Source organism: Poecile atricapillus, chromosome W, assembly GCF_030490865.1.
Source record: "Poecile atricapillus isolate bPoeAtr1 chromosome W, bPoeAtr1.hap1, whole genome shotgun sequence".
NCBI classification, from domain to species: Eukaryota; Metazoa; Chordata; class Aves; order Passeriformes; family Paridae; genus Poecile; species Poecile atricapillus.
In genome coordinates this window covers 5,941,528-5,963,686 of record NC_081288.1, presented here as the reverse complement: position 1 = coordinate 5,963,686, position 22,159 = coordinate 5,941,528, and the positions used below count along the sequence as shown (strand labels likewise).

The 22,159-nt window shown below is 39.8% G+C and overlaps 1 protein-coding gene across 1 annotated transcript in view; it reads right to left on the bottom strand.

Moving 5' to 3' along the window:
* Positions 1-22,159, bottom strand: part of LOC131591448 (CUGBP Elav-like family member 2) — a 370,880-nt gene that overhangs the window by 301,526 nt on the left and 47,195 nt on the right. Inside the window, exon 2 of the mRNA XM_058862167.1 lies at positions 618-653. Within this exon, the coding sequence (XP_058718150.1) occupies positions 618-653 (36 nt within the window). The remainder of the gene's footprint in view (positions 1-617; positions 654-22,159) is intronic.

The window sequence follows — 22,159 nt, the reverse complement described above, 5'->3', positions numbered from 1 at the left end:
CCATATCAGATTTTTTTGTTTCCCTTCTCTCCACCCTTTTCTCTATCTGCATGATTACAGCATTTTATTGCATCCTCTGACAATATGTAGACAGGTCTCTCTTCAAAAATCTCTATCACAGCCTGGGAGTCTTGTCTAGTTCTATTATTTTATGAAAAGATTTCTCAGCATAGAAGAATTTGGTCTAAGCTGCTTTCCTGCTTTCCAAATGAAAATGCCTTAAGATCACAGCTTTTTTTTCCTCCTACCTCCAAGTTTCCCTCCTCTCATCCCTCAGGTGAAATGTAAAGCAAAAGCCAAACCACCTGCCATGGGTATAATTGCACAGCTGGAAGGAAGCCACAGCTGGGATTTTTCTCATCAGGTGCACAACTGTGCTGAGCCTCAAAGCAACTTCAACCCATCGCTTTAAGCTGTGTGGGCTTGGCTGTGCCAGTATTTCAGTGTCATTTGTCTGTCTGTGGCATGCAGGGAGCGTTCTCCTCTCTGCACCCTCGTTCTCAGTATCCCAGCAGTTTTCCCTAGGAAAAGGATCATGTTCTGGCTCCAAAGGTCGTGCTTCTTTCAGCACCTTCCGGACATTGACACACAGATGCAGCTTAGAGCAACTTGCTTACCTTGGTAATGTTCCAGACAACTCTGTGGCAGTCTCTCTGAAAGACACAAAGGGAGGAAAACTTTGTGTTTTAAACAGCTATAAAATTTTTAAGATGCCTTTGTACTGCTTGTGTTTTATAGGAGTGCAGACACACATCCACAGCTCCGTACGCAAAGGCGTCACTGGCGGATGCGATGCACCCCGATCGTATACAAAAGAACGTGAAAAAGCAGACGACAGAGTGTGATCTAAGGATCTATCAGAATCAAGTTCTCCGTGGTACAATTACTCATTTTTTTAGGCATAAAATTATCACTATTTCAAATGCCAGCACTGAATGATCCTACATAGACAAAACGAAGCACTGGGCCAGTTTTCCAGTGGAAAATGTTCCCTTTTATTTCAGTGCTGCAGCAAAAGGAAGGCATTGGACAGTTCTACAATCAGGTTGTGCACACTGAGAAAATACCATGTTAATGTTAAATCTTCTTATGCTGGTCTTAAACAACAGTTGCTTTCCAAATATGTGACTTTTCGTCCAATTTACTTGTCTGAAACCCTTTTGTGGGTGTGCAATTTGTATGAGGGAAGCTGAGTGCGAGATAGTGAAAGTGGGCTAATGTAGTGGTGTGTCACATTAAAGCACAATTAAATGCATTTCCATTACCTATGTACACAGTCCTTAAAATACATCCCAGATTTATCACCACTGTATGTCCTTGTTTCCCTCCCCAGAAAATTTGCCTAGACCTTATCCAAGAATCAGGAAAACGACTGGAAAGCTCCAGTTCTCATTTTTCTCCCATACATAGGACCTTATAAAACCAGAAAGAAGGCATAAGAGGCTTCATTTTCTTAGACTTGACCAGATGCCCATCTCATTCCACAGTTTTCTAGTCCAGTTATAAAATTTGTATCCAATATACAAATTTTCTGCATGGAAGGAAACTGGTTAGTTCATACCCTTTTTGCTTCAGCTGAGATAGAAACTGCAAAATTTCACATCTGTAGATGGAACTTAGGGTATGGAACAATTCTTAACATAATATTATTATTTACAGCAGAAAAAATCCTTCCATGCACTTTTACAGCTGGAGGGGAATTTTTTTAGTAAGGGGAGGTGGTAGTAATTAAAATAGGTCCCAAAATCTTCTTTGCCTTAGCAATTTCCAAAACTATGGATCTAGTTATCTCTCTGTACTGAAACAACCCTACGCATTTTTGTTGCAAGAATATGAACCTTATACATACAGACTGAACCCCAAAGGCTAATTTATTTATGAATCCAAAGGAAGAACAAGAAAGAAATATATTTTTGAAGGCTCTTCTAGAGTTTCCACATATTAAGAAGTCATTTTCTTGATGCGGCAACTACAGAGTTAGTATATTAAAACCACAATAATCCAGAGCTCCTCTTCAGGAGATCTTTCTAGACCTTTCTGGTGCTTTTTTGGCATTATAGGAACTGTGAGCAGCAATGAGAGTCTAATTTTTTCAAGTGCAATTTTTTTTTTTTTATTATTTATTTGATATCCCACAGTGATACCAGGCTTTTTCCTTAATGGTTACACTGACAATTGTAGTCTGCATTGCAATGTCAGATGAAGTGAAACAGTCCCTCTAAACGTGCACAGCTTTGCATTTTCAGAGTTTCTATCTCCAAGCTGTGCAGTTTGCTGGGCACAGAAGGTTGCCTTAAACCTCCCAGTGCTTTGCTTCAAAAGGCACAGATCAGAACTGTGTTCAGTGGTTGCAAAGGAGATTAAGCAAGAAATATAAAATGGCTCACACCCTTTTCTTGCATGCACCATTCAGCAGCAGTCCAGCAGAAATTTAAGCCTCCAGGAAAAAACAGTTTCCACCCTAGCTAAGGCAGACAGGTACATCTTCAGCAGGAGTCTGTGATGAACAAAGTCCATAATATAAATGACATCAAAGATGAGAGCCAGGAGCAAGAGCAAGTGAATGTAAACAGATAAGAAAAAGAAATTAGAGCAATAGAGACTCAGTTTCTATGGGGTTATTTGATACAGCTGTACATTTTAGATATTTTATTTTCATTAAACTCCTGCACATTGATATCACAACACCTTATTTTCTAAGCCCTATTCATAAGAATTAATATAATATTTTTTATGACCTATCAAAGAACTGAATCACTAAATAGTTCCAACAGTCAGGACATTTTCCCCTCCCACTGTTAATCCCAGACATCATCTCTTTTCATTGAAATGCTTTTTTTTTTTAAGGAAAGAGCCTAGATCTGGGAATCTCTTTGTTTCTTCTTCTAAAGGGCTCCATAGCCTTTAGCAACCCGTTACTGTTCCAATAACAGAATGGCACAAGCCTTATTGCTTTAGGGTATGGCAACATTTTATAAAATAGCAGTTGCTCATCCAGCTTAAAAGAGACAACCAGGCAAATCATGGGTGGGTGCTGCAGGAAGCATCAAGAAGCAGAATAAGGTTAGAATATAGGTTTAAAAGAGGATCTTAAACTGGAACCACACTGTCAGTTTCTGAGCAGAGCAGTGAGTGATTGGTGCATCTAAATTTCTAAAGATTTTCGTTCTTGTTAAATAACCCTCTCTACAAGGGATGCTAGCGTTGTGAAAACAATTATTAAATAGTCGATGCAGTGGTAAAAAAATCTGAATGTGATCAGAATATTAAACAAAGCCACTGCAGGTCTTTAACATACATTTTTAATGTAATTAATTTTGTTGCAAATTTCACATTTGGTCAGATCAAATTCCATTTTTGAGCAAAAATATGTAAGGTAATGGTTTAAAAAAATGGAAGTACAGATCCAACTCAAATAAAACTCAAATCCACAAGTAAAAGTCTGATTAGTTCCCAGCTATCCAAAGATTTCACTGCTTCTCATCAACTCAGTAAACACTTCTACCATAAAAACAAATTAACCCTACTTTTGATTATGAAACTAAAAATATTATTTCCCAGAAAACAAACACAATTATCCCCACCATGCCATTGTACATGGACTGCTGAAGATGGTTAATATACACAGTAAGTGTTCCTATAAATATTAGGAATTGAAACACCACTCTATAAATATATTTCATGGGAGTTTAAAAAAGAAAATCTTTTGGAGCAAATTACTCATCAAGAAAACCCTTGTTGTTTGTTTAAAGATAATAGATACTCATTCTGTAGTCATTCAAGAAACCGAAAGTAGACTTGCACAACTGATTTTCAGACCACTAGTACTCCCAAATGACACACACAAAAAATATAACTCACAATTTACTGTATCTACAGGAAACAAAAAATTATTAGATGAAAACCAAAAGATAATACTCAAAGGGAGAATGAATATAAGATCACGTCTTTTTACATCCTGCCTGTGATATGAAAGGATGACCTTGTAAAAGAGTGAGGATGGAAACTCGAATGCTTTGTCAGAGCTGCCCTGAATTCCACTGAAATCAGCTCCAATGCAAATGGGATGATCTCAACAGTGCTAAGGCAAGGAGAAGACCTGTCTGAAGACCCTGGAAAGCTGTGATGAGGAGGGTGACATTATGGAAGATCAGGGCAGTTTCTCCAGGAAGATCATTTACAATTTCAAAGCATTTTGTCTTCAGTTGCAAAGGACAGATACAGGACAACACGATCTGTACACATGGAAAATGCAGGTGCTGTTGAAACCAGGAGGGTGCTGGGGGGGAGGTCTGCACCCCAAAATATTGAACCCTCCCATTGGGTCTTCCAAAGAAGCAAAGTTACAAATTGTTTCTGAGACCTGTGAGGAGCTTTGACCTACTGCAGATGCTCGGTGCTCTCGAGAGGACCATGTAGCTCTTATCAAAGCCCAGGGAGCCAGTGTGGGTGAACCAAGCACCACACACTCATTTTGTCATTTCTCTCCACAGGCTGAGAAATCCTGCCCGTAGGATTGAAGTAGGATGTATACCAAAGCAGAAAAGTATAAATATTTTAGTCAAAACCTTGCAGTGAAGTGGAAGTGGGAAGATCTGCATAAAGATCAGCAAACAGACTTTATTGCCTAATACTTCTGTTTTAAAGAGTTGTTCAGGAAAACTCTTCATAATATCTGGAAAGTGTTGTGTTTATATTAAATGTTTTGTTCACTGAGAAATCATATGGTGCTCTGCTCTCTGAGGCTGACTGGCAGCTGCTGTTACCCACCTACATGCAGGATTTAGCACAACACAGCTCTGAAGTTTGACTCTGCAACATTTTGCAGTTTGCCCAGACAAGTTGTGGCTGCCCCATCCCTGGAAGTGATGACAAGACCAGGTTGAATGGGTCTTGGAGCAACCTGGTCTAATGGAAGGTGTCCCTGGTCATGGCAGAAGGATTGGAATGAGATGATCTTTAAGGTCCCTTCCAACCCAAACCATTTGATGATTTTTGCTGTGTTTCTGCAGAGATGTAAACTGAGGCACAAGAGACAGGGCAGCTTCTAAAGGGCAGCTGAGGTCATCTGGGCTAAATGCACGCCAATAACCTGAGCAAGTACTGAGTTCAAACCATAAAAGTCAAGACTTCACTTAGAAATCATCTTTTAGTTCTGCAGGATCATGACCCTTAGCAATTTGGAAGCTTTAGGTCTCCATCGAGAACAATTTTTGTTCTGAAAAGGAAAGCATATGGATTCTAAGCTAAGCAATCTGTCGGGGTGCTGGGGAAGATGCAAAAAAAGGCAGCAACACATTCCTGCAATCGTGTTACCGTTCTTCCTTTTTCCATCTCACACTTTGGGGAGAGGATAAAGCCCGCCTACGGCACACAAGGCACATGAGGATAAGGGCGAAGCTGGAGAAGGGATCTGCATGGTGTGCTAATAAGAATGCAGCTCAAATGCAAGCAGAAAAGCCCCAGGATGCAGAATATGGGATTCTCCCAGTTTGGAAAGAGAGGTCTCCTAACCCTGAGGTCTTGGTTTTAGGCATCAGAACCAGCAGTCAACATTTCAACAAGGAGGGTTAAAAGGTCCTGTCTTCTCCAGGACAGGTGAAGATGACCCCTTTGATTCCCTGGGATGTACAGAAGCAGTAATTTCCATTACTTGTGCTAATTTTCCTTAAAGCACAAAAAATCCCAGTAGGTTAAACTGATATTTCTGGTTTGGGTGAAACATTCAACCCTTCACTAAACAGAATCCTACCAACTGACACAAGCATTGATCTTACTGGAAGGGATATATTTGTAAACAGAAAAAAGTACACATTGAAGAAAAATGATGTATTTTGAATGATCACTTGAAAAGTTGCAGGTTTTTTTCCAGGAATACCCACTGGGCATAACTGGGTAATGCCAAGACCACAGATGTATATAACAAATTGCATATAACAAGTTTGTTCCTAGTTAAAATATTTCCAAATATTTCATAACCATAAGTTGTTCTTTGCTTTGCCCCAGGAGCAAATCTGACTTGCCAGAACAAACAACTCACCTGATGCTTTTGACCACTTTTTCCTGACTCTGCCTATGCACACACACTGCACCACTGACTGAGTAACACAAGAAAATCGGGGTGGAGAAGGCTCCAAAATTTGTTGTTGAACAACACCCCTCAATCAGGCCACCAGTAAAACTTTTTTAATTGTAGAGTCCACAGTTACAGAGAGCTTCTCTGCTCCTACACATGCATCAGCAATGAGGCAAAAGACAGCCACTAATTGTCAGTATAAAGTAGAACTAAAGAAAAGTTTACAAAGGGATAAGAAGGATTTTCCACTCAAAGCAAGGGAGAACAGCTGAAGAGGAGCTTTAAATTAGCTTTAAAAGGACGGTTGTATCAGGAGGAATATAATTTGTTTCTTGGAGTCTCACCAAGTCTTGGGAGTCAATGCCTCTAGTCTTGCAGAATAGTGCAGTGGGATTTTTAATGACCACAAATGGTCAGGACATTGATTTCACATTCCAGGTGAAAAATGGCACCTCCAAAGACACATTGTTGTCTCTGCTCTTCCTAAAATCACACTGGGGACAGCATCTGCCTTGACTTGGAAGAATTAATAGTGTGTATTGAAATACCATTGTGAGACACAAGATATTTCACTGGTCTTAAATTGGATAGTTTCTCAGATTTGTTAGCGTGCAGCAACATATACTGGCTACATTTGGATAAAATATATGGTTTAAATTCTGGATTCAGTTTTGCTATGATTAATTTGATAGATTTCAGAGAAAGCTTTGTTTTTTCTGTATCACACGCTCTTTACATATCTTTTTTGTAGAATTGTTCCCTATGCCAACTAGAGATCAAAATGGTCAAAACCAATTTCATCTTTTAAAAAGCTTAAACTATTAAAAACTATCAAGATTTCAAACTGATTCTTCTGTAAGTATTTTATCTTTCACACAGTAAGCAGCAAATAAATACAATGCCATGTTATATCTTCACACCAAGCTTAGCTATCTAACAAGGATCACACATTTGCAGCAGAAATTCTGCATAAACAGTCTCTGAATGTGCTATTTAAGTACAAGCTAAATACTCTTTTTTTAGGAAGTGATGTAACAAGTTCATATGTAAAAATCTATTTCTATGTAATGTGACATTCTGCAAGATTAGCTGACTGAGATAAAGGACATGAGCAAACATGCTTGTTGTTTTCTCCCACGATTATTTTTAAAAGCTGCATTTTTCAGTATTCTGAATTTGCTATTTCTGAATATTTTATTCCTCCTTAGGTATGCAGAAAGAAATCTCTATGTAGTCAGTGATAACCACCTGCCACAAAAACTGTTCAAGTCCAGTGTACATCCTGTGTGCAAATAATACCCCAAATAAAACCTGCCCTCACCATTGTGACTACTTGATATATTTTATAAAAAAAATTAAGTTTGATTTACCCCAAATCTTTGAAACAGCAATATTATAACTTATAAGTCAAAGCATAATTCAGGCCAAAGTCTCACTCCTTGCAATTTAACTACCATTCCCAGCTAAGATTTTGGCCCCTTGTCTAACTACCCACCAAGGACATTATGTGAAACTTCTCTCTCATACATCCTTTGCTCTGCTATTAAAGAGCATTAATATTAATTTCTATTAATAGGTGGGAGAAACACATCAGTGTCCATTTGAGAGTCTGATAATGGGGGCACGGATGGGGTATGATTCAGCCAGAGTCATTAGGGAGAAATGCCAGGGCATGGAGAAGAAATGAAGATCCCACTCTGGTGCTTTGCTCCAAGGTCAGACCCTGCCTTTGTGGATGTGGATGTTACCGTGTGTTTTCTCAGATAAAAATGTATTTTGAAAGTTAACAGCTTGGAAATGAAGAAAGAAAGCACTGTAGGTACAGGATTTATCTCTCTAGGACACAGCAAGCAGCAGGAAGAACATGGGGGAGAATCCACCATGGCACTGACTCCAACACCCTCACCCTGTTAGTACAGGAAGAGAAAGAAGTGATGCACAGGCAACTGCCTCAGGGAGCTCAGTAGGAGGAAAATACCCTCTGTCTCTCTCCAAAATGAGAAGAAAGATCATTCAAAACAGAGCAGATGTTCCTCCCCATATGCTCATTGAACTTGCTGTAATCTCCCAGGGTAGAAAATCTTACACATTTGGTATTTGACTGACCTGTAGCTCATGCTGCACTGCCACTGGTGCAGTGTTACCTTACCACCATCTCTTCTCACTGTGCCTGGGAAAGGAGAGGAATCACACCCAAAGTCTCAGCAGCAACTTTGGGTCAAACTTAGTTGTACTAATATAGAACTGCAGGAGAATTCTGGGCCATGAACTAATTCTACAGAAGAATTATGGAGTCATAAAATTGTTTGGGCTGGAAGATCATCCCATGGGCAGGGAACCTTCTGCTCAAAAAAACCTGACCAGGTTGCTCAAAGCCTCATTCAACTTGGCCTTGACTTCCAGGAATGGAGCAGTCACAGCTTCTCTGGGCAACCTGTGCCAGGGCCTCACCACCCTCATAGAAAATAATTTCTCCTTAATATCTGATATAAATCTACCCTCTTCAGTTTAAATTTGTTATCCCTTCTGTCACAACACTCCCCAGTGAAGAGTCCCTTCTCTTTCTTGTAGATCCTTCCTGGTACTGGAAGGTGCTATAGGGCAGCATGGAGCCTTCTCCAGGCTGAGCAATCCAAGAAGTCATACATTCACAAGGTTGCATGAGATATATGCAAAAAGACGTAGAAATTACTCAAGTTCTATAGATGGTGATAGCCTAAGTAATTTCCTCAGTTTCCGACATATTGTACAGGGCTTCAGTAAGCATTTCAGATATTTAAGACTTTGTCATACTTGTGTAAGGTGAGAGGCACAGTTATGTGTACAAGTGTCTTTATAATGAGCCATTGGGTGGGCCAAATGTTGATGTCTTCAGTGATGAATGCCAAAAAGAAAAAGCCACCCTAACAATACCTCACTCTTTCTGCCCATATTTCCCTCACAAATCTCACAGTGCCAACAGTTCAAAACTCTGGTGTTCCCCGGTGTCAGATGTTTTCACTAATATACACAAACTTCAAGCCACTCCAAAAGTTTGGAGGCCTTATTTAAACTTATTTCAGAGAAGTAACTCTTGATTCTCTGCCAAGAAATGCCAAGCTTGGAAATGGCATCTCATCCTGGTCTCAAAATACTTTACTGAAGCTAAACAACTTGGACACTTCAGCTATTATGTGTTCAAACAGTTACTCATTTTCTTGGCCAATGCAGACTGGGCTGAGATGGGCTTTTGGAGATCTCTGAAGTTTTGTGAAGGAAGGACTTCTAGAACAAAGTGAGATGCTAAGTATAGGTACCTTGGGAGAACCAGTATAAGTTAGGAAAGGGATGAACTTGTTTGCCCAGTGCAGTATGCAAAAATACAGGAATGGCATCAGCAACTACCAGGGGAAAAACACAAACAAAGTTAAACAAATTAAAAAGAAAGCACAACCAATATAAACATCCCAAAAAACAACCTCGCTGAAAATCCCACAGATCTCCAAGCTTTGAGTGAGTGCAGGCTCTTCCCACTTTCAGTTTTGAGAGCGGTGTACTCTTGCTGTATCTTTCCACTCAGAAGGAGCAACTTCCAGAAATCCCTCAAGATCAACCCTTGCTGAAGCTCCACACTATAGGAGGGATGCTACACTGTAGCATGGGCAGACACAACCTTACCTGCCTACCCTGCCAGCTATGGGAACAGAAAACAGCTCTGATAAATGCTGCCACAACATTAACCCTGCCTCTGGAAAAGCATTCAATGTCTTTGGAAATGACTGCTCTCCTTCAGCCCTGTTTTCATCAGATGGATACAGGAACTACTGAAAACAGCTTGTCTACCTGGAACATGAATGTTGCCAACACTTCCTTCAGACATTTGCCCATATTGTCTTTTCATCCACCTGATGAAATGGTTACTTCCTTTTTGTAGTTGTTAATCAAGGGTAAATTTACTTCTTAGCTCCTTTCTGTCCTGACATCTCCTCCTTGTAATCTAAAATACAATGATGCCAGGTTGAAACATGGGATGGAATAGGAAAAATGTAGAAAGGACTCTGAACAAGCCTGCCAGCCAGGAGTCTGTGTCCCATTAGCTGCAGTTCAAAACAGTCCTCATACTATTTCCATAAATACTGTGGTATCTTCTGGAGTATCTCAGCACAAACTGCAACAGATGTTGGAGGCTATTATTTCTTTATTCTTGCTCATTTGTTGTTCATCTGTTATTTTTTGTCTCTTTTTTTTTTTTAATTCTTGCCACCTGTCCTCCCACAAATCAGAAATGTTAAAAACAACACAGCCAACTTTTTTTCTTATTGGTCTGTCTACCCCTGCCCAAAATTAATGGGACAGAAAAAGGAAAGAGATTAAGATCTAACTCCCTGTCTTATTTCTGACCTTAAAAGGATGGTTTGAGTTTATTTTTGACAACCCTAACCAGAGAGAATAAATCTGCTGGGCTGTCCACCTCAGGAAATGCAAGTACACAAGTACCATTGTTCTCTATTAAGTTCATAAATGTTACTGAACAATATATCGATAGTGTTGTGAAATTTCAATAAAAAGTGTTTTAAAGTGTAAGTTACCAGTGATATGAATCTACAAGCAAGCCCTTTTCTCTCCAGCCACATCCAAACCCAAAGATGTTAAGATAGTTCTTTAATGGCAAAAACTATTAGACTGCAATATGTAGCAGGTTCATCTATTAATCATCAGACCATTTATGTTCTGTAATTCTACCACAGTTAAATAACATGGACTACTAAGTACCTGAATCGGCTATTAGCAACCATTCCTGCTCATTAAAACTCACTTATTTAGACTTTAGCAATGGTAAATGTAACCAGCCCTGGAGGAGTGTCACAGTGCTTGGAAATGGCACATTAAGCTTCATTTACCCAGCTACACTCGAAGGCAGAGGGGGAAGGGAAAAATACAGTGACGGTCCATAACAAAGCTCAGAAGCTTTCTGAAGCTGCATTAAGAAAATGACAAATCTTACAAAGAGAGGCATAAAGATTCCTCAAGTACAACAGTTCGGCAAGGAGCTATTTATCATAGTTTGTTGAAAAGACTCCTACGTTTGATACTATTGGACTGTGAGAGATGATTATTAAATGTAATTACAGAAATAGCACAGAAATAATAGTTTATTGCAGAGCATAAGCAACATTGTATTAACAAAGAGGATTGGGGAACATGTTCAGCATTTGCAATGGTATCATTAGCTTTTCTGGGAACACATACACAAATGTATACACATTTGATTCCATGTTGGCTTCTACTAACGAGAGCCATCCTTCAAGAATTTCTGATCTGGGTCAATGCATCCCTCTGTACTTGGAGTGAGAAAACAGGAGCCAAAGTGGATTTCTATTTGGGTGTCAGCTTTTATTTCTTTCCTACTTAACACAGATTTATTAAAAAACAATCACAGCCTGCTGTCAAGAAATACTGCTCACATTTGCTTATTAGCAGCCCTGTAATAGATCCATTTTTGCTACAGTGCTGCTATTTGAAGTGAATGATTTATTTAGAACATGCCAGTTATCACGAGATTCTCCACGCAGTAAAACAACAAGTTTTGATTTCTTATTGCTACCTGCAGGAATGAGTTTAATTTCTATTATACCTATACCTCAGCATGTTTGCTTGTGTACCCAGCCATCAATTTTACCTTTTCTTTATGCTGTGAGTGATCCCACCCAATTTCTTTTCACTCTTGAATATATTTGCCACTCACTTCTTGTGCATTATTGTCCATCTTGGTGAAACCCCTTTTTTAAAACCATACAGCTCTTTCAGAGAGCCTTCTCGGCTGACTTGGGATAGGCATCCACACTTTTCCCAAGCTACAAAGACAAAAAAACTTACAAGCACAGCTTCATACAACTGGGGCTATAGTTTGTGCCAGCAAGCAGGACAAAAAACCAACCCTATCTCAGCAGTTCAAAAGATCCCTCTGGTCCACCAAGTTTTAGCCTAAATAAACTCTGCTGCTGGCCCAAGACTGAAACATTTTAAAAAAACTCTGTTTTGGAAAGAAGGCATTCAGTGACAGATGGGCTTTATTTATTTTTGGGTAAAAGGAACAGCTTAAAACAGGTTGGGAACATGGGAGAGCATCCTGGCACATCAAGACAAAGGCTGAAAGCATCTGACGTACTAAAGAGATACAGGAATTATCATCAGAAGACCATGCACACGTTCATCGATAACGTGGTGCACACTGACCCCTGCTCTTTCAGTAATGATTTGTTTTGGAGCAGGAAATGCAGCTACTAGTTTTGAAGCTCAGCAGCTTTCTTTAAGCATCTGTACTCCCTCTTTAGTTCACTGTGTAATGACAGCGTAATGTTTTACAGGCAGGGCTGCACTCAAAAACAGGAGCTGCGCGCACTCAGCTGAAAGAAAAAAGTGAGGCTGTAAATCAGGTGCAAGAGAAGAAATCAGAGTCTACCTTTAGGCACTCACATTTCTGTATTTCATTCAAAGCAGAATTTTCACATTGTCTAAAGACTCGTGGGTTACATTTTTGAGGGGTTTGAATCTAAAAAAACTTGTGGATATGTTGCTAACAAAGATTTCCAACCACGCTGCAGAATCCTTAGGAGCTTGGTACTGCTTATATAGAGGTGCTTAAGAAAAAAATCCCTCTAACCATCCATCTGCATCAGGAGATACACAAGGGCATTCAGAAAATCTCCCCTGGTCCCACCACATTGCTGGTGCAAAAGAAAACAAGCTTTCCTTTTGAAGGTTTTTGACTCCTTTGTAACAGACAAATCATTGCTGCAGCACTTTCCAACTGACAATTATCTTGCCATAATAGCCGTAAAATAAAATAAAATCAACACGGATGGAATTTGAAGTAGGAGACCTAAATTATACTTAACTATATTCATAAAACTGCACCTCTGCTCAAAGTTGCTCTGCACACTACACATATGCCAGGATCTCTTAATCTGCTGCTGATGTGCTGCATATTGCGGTCGTGTGCAATTACAGTTAGCTATAATTAAGAACAATTACTACTTTTATTTCTCCACTTGTTCTTTAAAAAGCACAGTTGTAATAAAACTTCCTCCCCCCCCTTCTTTTTTTTTAGGTGAATATAATTATACATCCCTATAACATCTCAAATAATTAGTTTCTTCTGGAACAATTTTCATTTTAACTGTCAGATCTATCATCTATAGTCAATAGAACACATTGTAAAAAAATTCTATTATTAACCTTTTTTCACCCCGTAAATCTGCAAAAGAATGAAGAAATTGAGGAATTCATTGCTTTAACATTGAAAAACCAAATGCAACTAACACCCCTTCCCCAGCAATACCTTCTTAATTGTGCTGAAACATTATTATTATTATTATTATTATTATTATTATTATTATTATTATTATTATTATTATTATTATTATCATTATTATTATTATTATTATTGTATTAGCTAACTATAACAATAATAAAGCTGGATATAAAAGGTATTTGGCATCTCTCTATATTTTATAGGCTACTTTCCAGACCTATTCTCATAAAAGAATCTCTCTACTGTATCTTTGTTTAGAATCTTCCTGTGATTACTAACCATGCAGACTGCAGGGAAAAGTAATTAAGTTTAATAGAAGCCACCCTCATTTTTGAAGCTGCCCTCAATTTAAGCCATAGAAGGAGAGTAATTAAATTTAATGTGTGCCATAGCTTTTAAATGAAGATATGGCATGTAAAATTCTCTCACTCTTAACACGTCTTTTCCAAACACTGCAAAATAAGTGTTGTGATGCAAAAAGATAGCGAACTACAGCCACCAAGAGATGTCAAGCTTTCTTTTCCTACTGGCCATCTCTTCCAAAGGGGGAGGCGTTTGTTAGATTAAGAACAATGTAATCTAAATCATTGGAGCTGGGAAGCCTGCAGTGGCTTATCCAACCTTCCCCCACATTATCTGCTTTGATTAACTTTAGGGGAAACTTGTAGCAGGGCTCACCTTTTACATGTTTTGAACAGATGTAACAGGTGTCCATCTACAGCAGGGACCTCTGGCACAGACATTGTTTACCAAGAAGATCCTTCCCCAAAGTAGCTGCAGTAGAAGCAGGGACTAATGACATTTAATTTCCAGACACAGCCACAGATCTCCTGTGTTTGACTTCAATCTTAAATCACCAGAAGGAAAATACAATGAAATTACAAAAGGCTCAGTTATTTTTCCAAACAACAGTCATACTACTTTTACATAAAATTTCAAATTACAAACCAGGACTAGTAAAAATATTTCAACCTTGCAAAGAAGAGCTTACAGAATGAGGAGATCTGAGACTGAAAGAGAGTAATTTCTCTTCCCCGGCACTGCTGGCTCTCAATATATATAAACAAATGTTTCCTTGCAGAGAATCATAGAAGTTTCATCAACTGATTTACCGTAAACAGGGAATTTAAAGGCTTGAACTACTGTGCAAAAGGGAATATAGATGCCTGACACTCTTTGTTCAGAAGGTTAGACCAACACATTACATTTATAATTAGTTCACAAAAGAGCTCCCAAACTTCTTCCATCCTCTCCTAACACATATTGGTATCTACTACTAGTCTTGAACAAAACTTCTGTCTGAAAAGAGGGGTTGAATACTGTATTTTAACATTGTAGAGAACTGTCACCTCTATCCTTGATGCACACCCAGCATTGCAGGAACCTCTCTGTACACAGGTGAGACTCACACATATTTTATCTGGCATTCATTTCTTTACCAGATTATCAAAAACATGATAAACTCCCATCATAGTAAACAAGAGGCAGCCAGGGTTTCATGTCTGTCTCCCTGACGAAGCTCATGATCCTCTATCCATTAATCCACAGACTGTTCAATAGGCAGATCCACACTTCAAATCTTGAAGCCACTGCTAATATAAATTGCAAGCAATTTGAGAAAAAGAGACTGAATTTGTACCCATTTTTAGTTTGAAAGAAAGAAGATATTTGTTTATCCATATCATGACTAAAAAAAAGTTGGATTTTTTGCTTTTAAAGTAACAAAATAGTGACAAAATTGCTGTTTAAATTATAATTTTTACTCAATTATATATTAAAGTGATCCTACCAGATGCTGGAACTAAAGTGATATGATTTTGCTATATTTATATCTGAGCTGAAAAACATTTCAACATTTACAAAGAGAAGAAAGTTCTCTGCTAATGCCAGGAGAAGAATAAACTCAAATGCCATTGCACATGATGGCTCTTAATGGCTGGCACGGGGAGAGGAGAAATGTCTCTATAACAACAGTATTAAGGAAATGTGTGTAGCAAATATCACATCACAAGAAAATTTTAAGGGTTTGTGAAGAGTGTTAACATGAGGACATAGCATCCACATGCTCTCAAATGCTCAGGATGGATGCAAACCAAGGCAAGCAGTGGTCTATTTCCTCCTCTCCCCTAATCTGAAATGCCTTTTCCCATCCAAACCACCTGCTGTTCATGCCTTCTGCTTTTCTCACACATTTCCCAATCAATACTTAGGCCCTTCTGCTGCTGGCTACCAAAAAGACATCTCCCACTCTCCTCTAACATGCCCTCAGGAGCTTCGGCAGAAATGCGGGTTGTGGACTGGCTGGCCAGAAGATTAAGGAGAAAAAAATTAAACCAAACACAAAATCAAATCTTCAGGAGCCTCTTTCCTCAATTCCCACCCACAGTGATTGCTAGGCTTAAAATACAAACCCCATCCCTCATCTCATCCTCTTTTTGAAGGCTCTGGGTCTCGTGGGGTCCTGCTGCAATTGGCAAGTGCTCCGAATGTTGGTGGGATGCAGCTCAGCCTGTGATGCCAGAGCAGCAAGGCTACCCCAGGGCACCGGCATGCGCCGCTCAACTGGTTAAAAATTGAAACAGAGCAAATGGGAAATTTTCTAACAAATGCTTGGAGGTTATGGAGCACACGTTACAGCTGTAACCACCCACAGTTCCCTCCTACAGAACAGAAACACTGACAGCAAAATCCATTCACTGCAGAAGCTGAAAAATAACAAAAAATGCAGCAGTAAGGATGAAATTGAAGCCTGTAGGTATTTTCTGCAAGAACTTCTGCAAAGAAAGAGGGGAAGTTTGCAAGACACAACAGAAGAGAAAGCACAGTCTTGGTTTGCAAGTTGATGAGACGTGCCAGGACTGGTGTGCAGACCTGCACTAGTTATGGCATTCATCACCCATTTCATACTCAAGAAGGAAATTATATTTTACTGTAAAATGGTGCAATAGTGGGCGGGAAGGGAAGGAGAGCCTCTTCTTTTGGTTATTAAAAATAGCTAAACTAGACAAAACCTCAGATAACCTTAGTTAAAGAATTTTCCAGGTGTCCGAGGACAATGGAGCTAAGAGCAGGGATTCAATGTGGCATTCAGCAGGGAGAAGGGCTGATCCTTCTGAAATTCTCTTGAAAAAGAAAAAATAAAAGATGAAATAAAAGCAAAACTATATGCTTTCCACCATGGAGCTAATTTTTTGTGTTCACTACTTGCAGCGATCATTCAGCTCTATGGATCAAAAAAATCCTACTGCTACCAATGTGCGTGGTCAATCAGCAGGATATTCTGTTTCAAATATGAGATCTGAAGTTGTTTCTTTGATTCTTTTTCAAAAGTGAGACATAATTTTCCCCTTCTCCCAGTGCCAATCATGTTCAGGTAAATGTTACAGCTTCTGCAAGTGCAAATTAAAGACAATTATAACCTGGCTAACCTACCCCGTCATTAAAATGCCTGGCACAACTCATTTGCCCGTGGAGTGGAGATTTGCTGCTATGATATTCACTTGAGTAGGGAAATGCTCGTCTTTAGATGCTGTGGACATGCTGATTGTTCTGATCAAAGAAGGCAAAAATAGAAGTGCTTATTTGCCCCTGTAGGAAGGAGCACTGCAGTATAAATGGAAGAATTTATTGTCATGTTAGTCACTAATACTATTTGAGGGAATAGCTTCCATCTGTTCCAAAAATAGCATCACAACGCATGTGAGTTTAGGAAAATTAAAGATTTATCTTTCTGGTACCAAATGCTTGCAGTGACCACACCAGCTGCATGAGGGGAAAAAACAGGGCCAGTGAGTTAAGGGCCTTAACTGAAACATCTTAGGGGTACTGTGCTTCCAACTGATATTAGGGGCTCCTTATGTATGAGATCCAACTTAAGTCATTGCACCTCCATGGCAGGTGGAAATTGGGTGCAACTCACAGAGCTGCAAACAAATCAATGCCAAAGAGAAATGTACTGAGAAGAAGGAAAAATAACAATCAGCAGAAGTCCTTTAAAAGCAGTCTCAAATGCAGAGAACAGAAACCTCCAACCCAACCCTCCTGTCCACAGCAGACAGCTCAACAACAGCTTATTTCCAGATGGGGAGTCTGTATTAGTGAGAACTCCCTACAGTTGTTTTATGTTATATATAAATTATAGTCTCTTTGTGCCAGAAGCAACTCTTTTTGTTGCATTTATAGACAGCACGGAGCACAGCTACAGCTTTGAGGTGCTGCTGTAAGTGTTTCAAAAGGAAAAAAAAAAAAAATCCCAGAACCAAACAAGGAATATTTCAATAGAAGAAAAAATTTCCTTATTGAAGTTTTACTCTATTTAAAGTCTTTACTTGTTTAAGTTTAAAATTTTATTGTAGAGACAAAAGGACAGGGACATTTTCCCCAGCTCAATTTTTCAAGAAGGAGCAGAATCAGAGCAGTTCTGCCATCCTGCTGAGAAATGCAAACCTTTCTTAGATATTATTAGTTTATGAAGCCATGGGCGAAGTTCCTCATATATAAAGGGTGTGGGAGGTGTGGAGTGCACTGGCCTATTTGAGCAATGGGGATATATCAGATGAATGGGTTGCAACCACCTAAAATCCTTAATAATGCCCTGATATCCAAGGGCTGGCTGCATTCACTTACGTTTTTGGTCCAGATTGCCATCAGTGAAATTTGAGCCAGAAGAAAAATCCCACAAACAAAACCCCCACTCCTTTTTCATTGAAACATGGCCTTTCATTTCACAAAATGTGTGTCAACTTAAATCTTGTCAGCCCGACCCCAATCTGTCCTCTTGCCCAATTCTGTGGAGCTCTTTGCGGAAGCCATTCCCACCCCAGGCTACGATCCCGTCAGATCTCATAAGTGAAACGGGGCCAGGTCTTTCCAGGACTGCAGGAGACACCTCTGAGGGAACCCCAGATACTTCAGGAAGTTCTTGGTGGTGACTCTCACACGTAACATGCCTTGAATTAACACCAAATCCATGCCCCACAGCAACATAAAGGCCATAAGGCTTCTAAACCCCTTGTATTTTAATTAGGGAGGATTAGAAATTAGAAGAATTTTTATAAACCTCAGAGACATCTCCCCATATGCACAACAGTGACAGTTACATTATCATCTGTCAGCTATTGAAGTTCTCCCCTCATACTCTGATATTATCAACATACACAAGATTTTGCCAATCTTTTTTAAGAAAAAAGAAAAAAAAAAAATCAAACCTGCAAAAAGCCCCCAGAACCCAGCAAGCTGACTGTTCTTGCTTTTTCCCTTCCACTGTTGAGGTTACCTCCATACTTCCACATCTTTTCCTGACATAAGTCTCAGGCGGCCCTTCCTTCTTTTACTTCCAATAACGTGTCTTTTAAATTTTGTTCTATTTTTAGATCTTTTCTAGTCTGGTTTACTCCAGTACTCAGTTCACAGTCACCTCCTCTTGCTTTTTCACTTGCCTTTTACATCATGTTCCTCTTCCCCAGCTTGCTTTATTCTGGCAGTTCTGATCTGTCTTCATACACTTGCCTCCAGAAATACAGTTTCCTATTTCACCTCCCCTACTATCAATCAATAAAATTCAAACACAAGTACTTTATCCATTTCACAAAACTTTTTTAGTGCATCAGACCTATTCATAAAGCCCAGTTTCCCCTCAAACAATGTTGGCAGTGAACCTGAAATATACATAAAAACCTAGTGCACAAAATAGCAATATATTGCAATATTCAGCTATGAAAAATTGGCTCTTCAATTACTTCTTACTTCATGTCTACGTTCCACGGACTGCTCAGACAGAAGTTGTTTTGACACAGGCTGCGCCATCCCTCCTATTCAGCAAGTGACAAACATACAATATCCCAGAAGATAAGGCCAAGTATGGAGTTGGTGCATAAGGGACAGTCAGTAATTTTATGTATGACTCTTTTATGAGGACTCAGCATAGGCATTAGCTATATTGTTAATGGTTTTAATCTTTCAGTGCTGTTTATAGGAAAGATTCCCACAGCACTGACTTAGAGTGGAGGAAAAAGATTATACTAGCAGGTACAACAGAGCTTGATCCTTCAAAAAAGAACTCGCATCAGAAAAAAAAAAAAACATTGGAAAAAGATCAATTTTCAAAGTGAGTCATGGGAATCATAAATTCCTGTACTCTCTTTAAAAGTGTTTTCTACACCAACAAAAGCCCAGATCTGTCTTGTTGAGCTGTATAAAGCAAGCCAGCACATGTGAATTGTAGCTTTTTTAGCTATCACTAAATAAGCTCTACTTGTTAGGTTTCTAATCACAGGCTTTCCACTGTTTTCTTTGGTTATTATGTGAGGTGCATTCACAGGGATCTCAAAGAACAGTTGGAGCACTACAGATACAGTACGTGTGTTCTCTGAAATTTCATTATGTATAGATTAACACCTCCAAACAGGCACCATCCCACACAATGGCAGCCAGAAGTAGAGAACAACAAAAAAAAAAGCAAAGTCATAGACTTCAGACTGAAATATTTCTTTGGCTTAAGTTTGTTTTTCAACTTGAGTTTACATACATGAAGAATTAATACCTTTACACTTCTTATTTTTTCAACAAGCTGTAGAGCTTCCTTTTCCCTGTTATTTCCATGAAAACAAAGATTTTTGTCTGTGATTAGGAATTGAAGAGATAAATAAGAGCAGATGATGCCTTCACCTGCCTCCTATGTTTTCACTAGGAAAGAAATCACTGAGAACTTCACAAAACTTCTGCTTTGCTGGATGGTTGCAAGAGCTGCGAAATAACTTGTCCAATCACAGTATTAGCATTCACAGGAAGCTCCAGGAATTACATACACACACAGAGGGTTATTTAACTGCACGTTCTTTCATTTCCCCTGGATGAAATCGCTACCACGCTACAAAGAGATGTAATTAATTGGCACTGCAAACACGCACAGACACACACGGGCAGCACCAGCCTGGCTGACCCACGCCTGTGCTCAACCACTTTAAGCTCACAGACCATTTAAGTGGGGGCATTTCCTTGCCCTCCCCATCTCCATCCAGTCCATCCAGAAATAATAAGTGATTCTGAATTTATTTTTCCAGCTGCATTTTGTGTTCAAGGTAGAGCTGCTCCAGCTCATATTCATGTTATATTGTAGAATTGTTGATGTTGGAAAAGAATGTTTAGATTATTAAGTCCAGCTGCCAAGCTCACCACTAGTCCATGTCCCCAAGTGCCACATGTCTTTTAAATCCCTCCAGGAATGGTGACACCACCACTGCCCTGGGCAGCTGTTTCCAGTGCTTGACAACCCTTTCAGAGAAGAAATATTTCCTAAGATTGAAGTTAAACCTCCCCTGGTGCAAGATAAGGCCATTTTCCCTTGTTCTACTACTTGGGAGAAGAGATCAACCCTCTCCTGGCTGCACCTCCTCTCAGGGACCGGTAGGGAGTGATTAAGTTACCCCTTGAGCCTCTTTTTCTCCAGGTTGAGCTCCCTCAGTCTTGTCCTTGGTCTTGTGTTCCAGAACCTTCCTCAGCTCCATTCCCTTCTCTGGACAGGCTCCAGCCCCTCAATGTCTCTTTTGCAGTGAGGGGCCCAGAACTGAACATGGCATTTGAGGTGCAGCCTCACCAGTGCCAAATACAGGGGGACAATCTTACTATTAAAGAGTGAGGCAAAGAAAGCATCAAATACCTCAATCTTTTTCTCATCCTTCATCACTATATTTTCCCCTGTATCCAAAAAGAGAATGGAGATTCTCCTCAGCCCTTTTGCTGTTGCTGATGTATTTATTGAAACATTTTTATTGTCTATTATGGCAGTAGCCAGATTAATTTCTAACTGGGTTTTGGCCCTTCTGATTTTCCTTCCTGTATAATCTCTCAACAACCTTTTACTCTTCCTGCATTTCTCGTCTCCTTCCAAAGGTCACAAGCTCTCTTTTTTATCTCTGAGTTCCAGCTAAAGTTGCCTGCTCAGCCAGGCCAGTCTTCCCTCAGCTTGTCTTTTGACATATAGGGACATCCTGTTCCTGTGCATTTAGGATTTCCTTCTTGAAGAATGTCCAGCTTTCCTGGTCAGCTTTGCTCTTCAGTACTGTCTTCCAAGGGACTCTCTAATCCAGTATCCTAAACAGGCAAAGCCTGCCCTCCAGAGCAGTTCTGCTGACCCCTCTCCTTACCCCAAGAATCTAAAACTATCATTTTGTGATCACTGTGCCCAAGACAACCTCAGAGCATCACATCACCCACCAGTCATTCTCTGTTCTCAAACAACAGGTCCAGAGAAGCACCCACCAGGATGCCTGCCTAACTGACCTTTCCCCTGATTCTTGCCCATAAACACTCAACCCTGTTATCATCAAGATCCAGACAATCAAAACACTCCTTAACCAAGCCCATCACCTCTCCTAGCCTGTCCCTTCTGAACATTTTATTGCCATGGATTGCAGCACTCCAGTTTTGAGTGTCATCCCAGCACATTTCTGTGATGGCAATTATGTCACAGTTTTCCTGCTGGTTCCAGCTTCTCCTGTGTGCTGCCCATGCTGCAGGGATTGCTGCAGAGGCTGTTCCTTTGGGCTCTGTGGACAGAAGCCCCAGCTCCTCTGTGACCACTCTCAGGCACTTCCATGGTTTCTAATACATCAGTTGTGGTTTTTCTACCCTGAGAAGTCAGAGCAAGGGACCTTGTTAACACACTGTCCCTCAAGCATTGGTGTGCTACCCCCGGCTTGTCTCTTGTGATCCTGGTTTTATCCCCTTCCCTCTTCAAATCCAGTTTAAACTTCTTTAAGTGAGCTTTGCTGACTCCTGTGCAAAGTTTC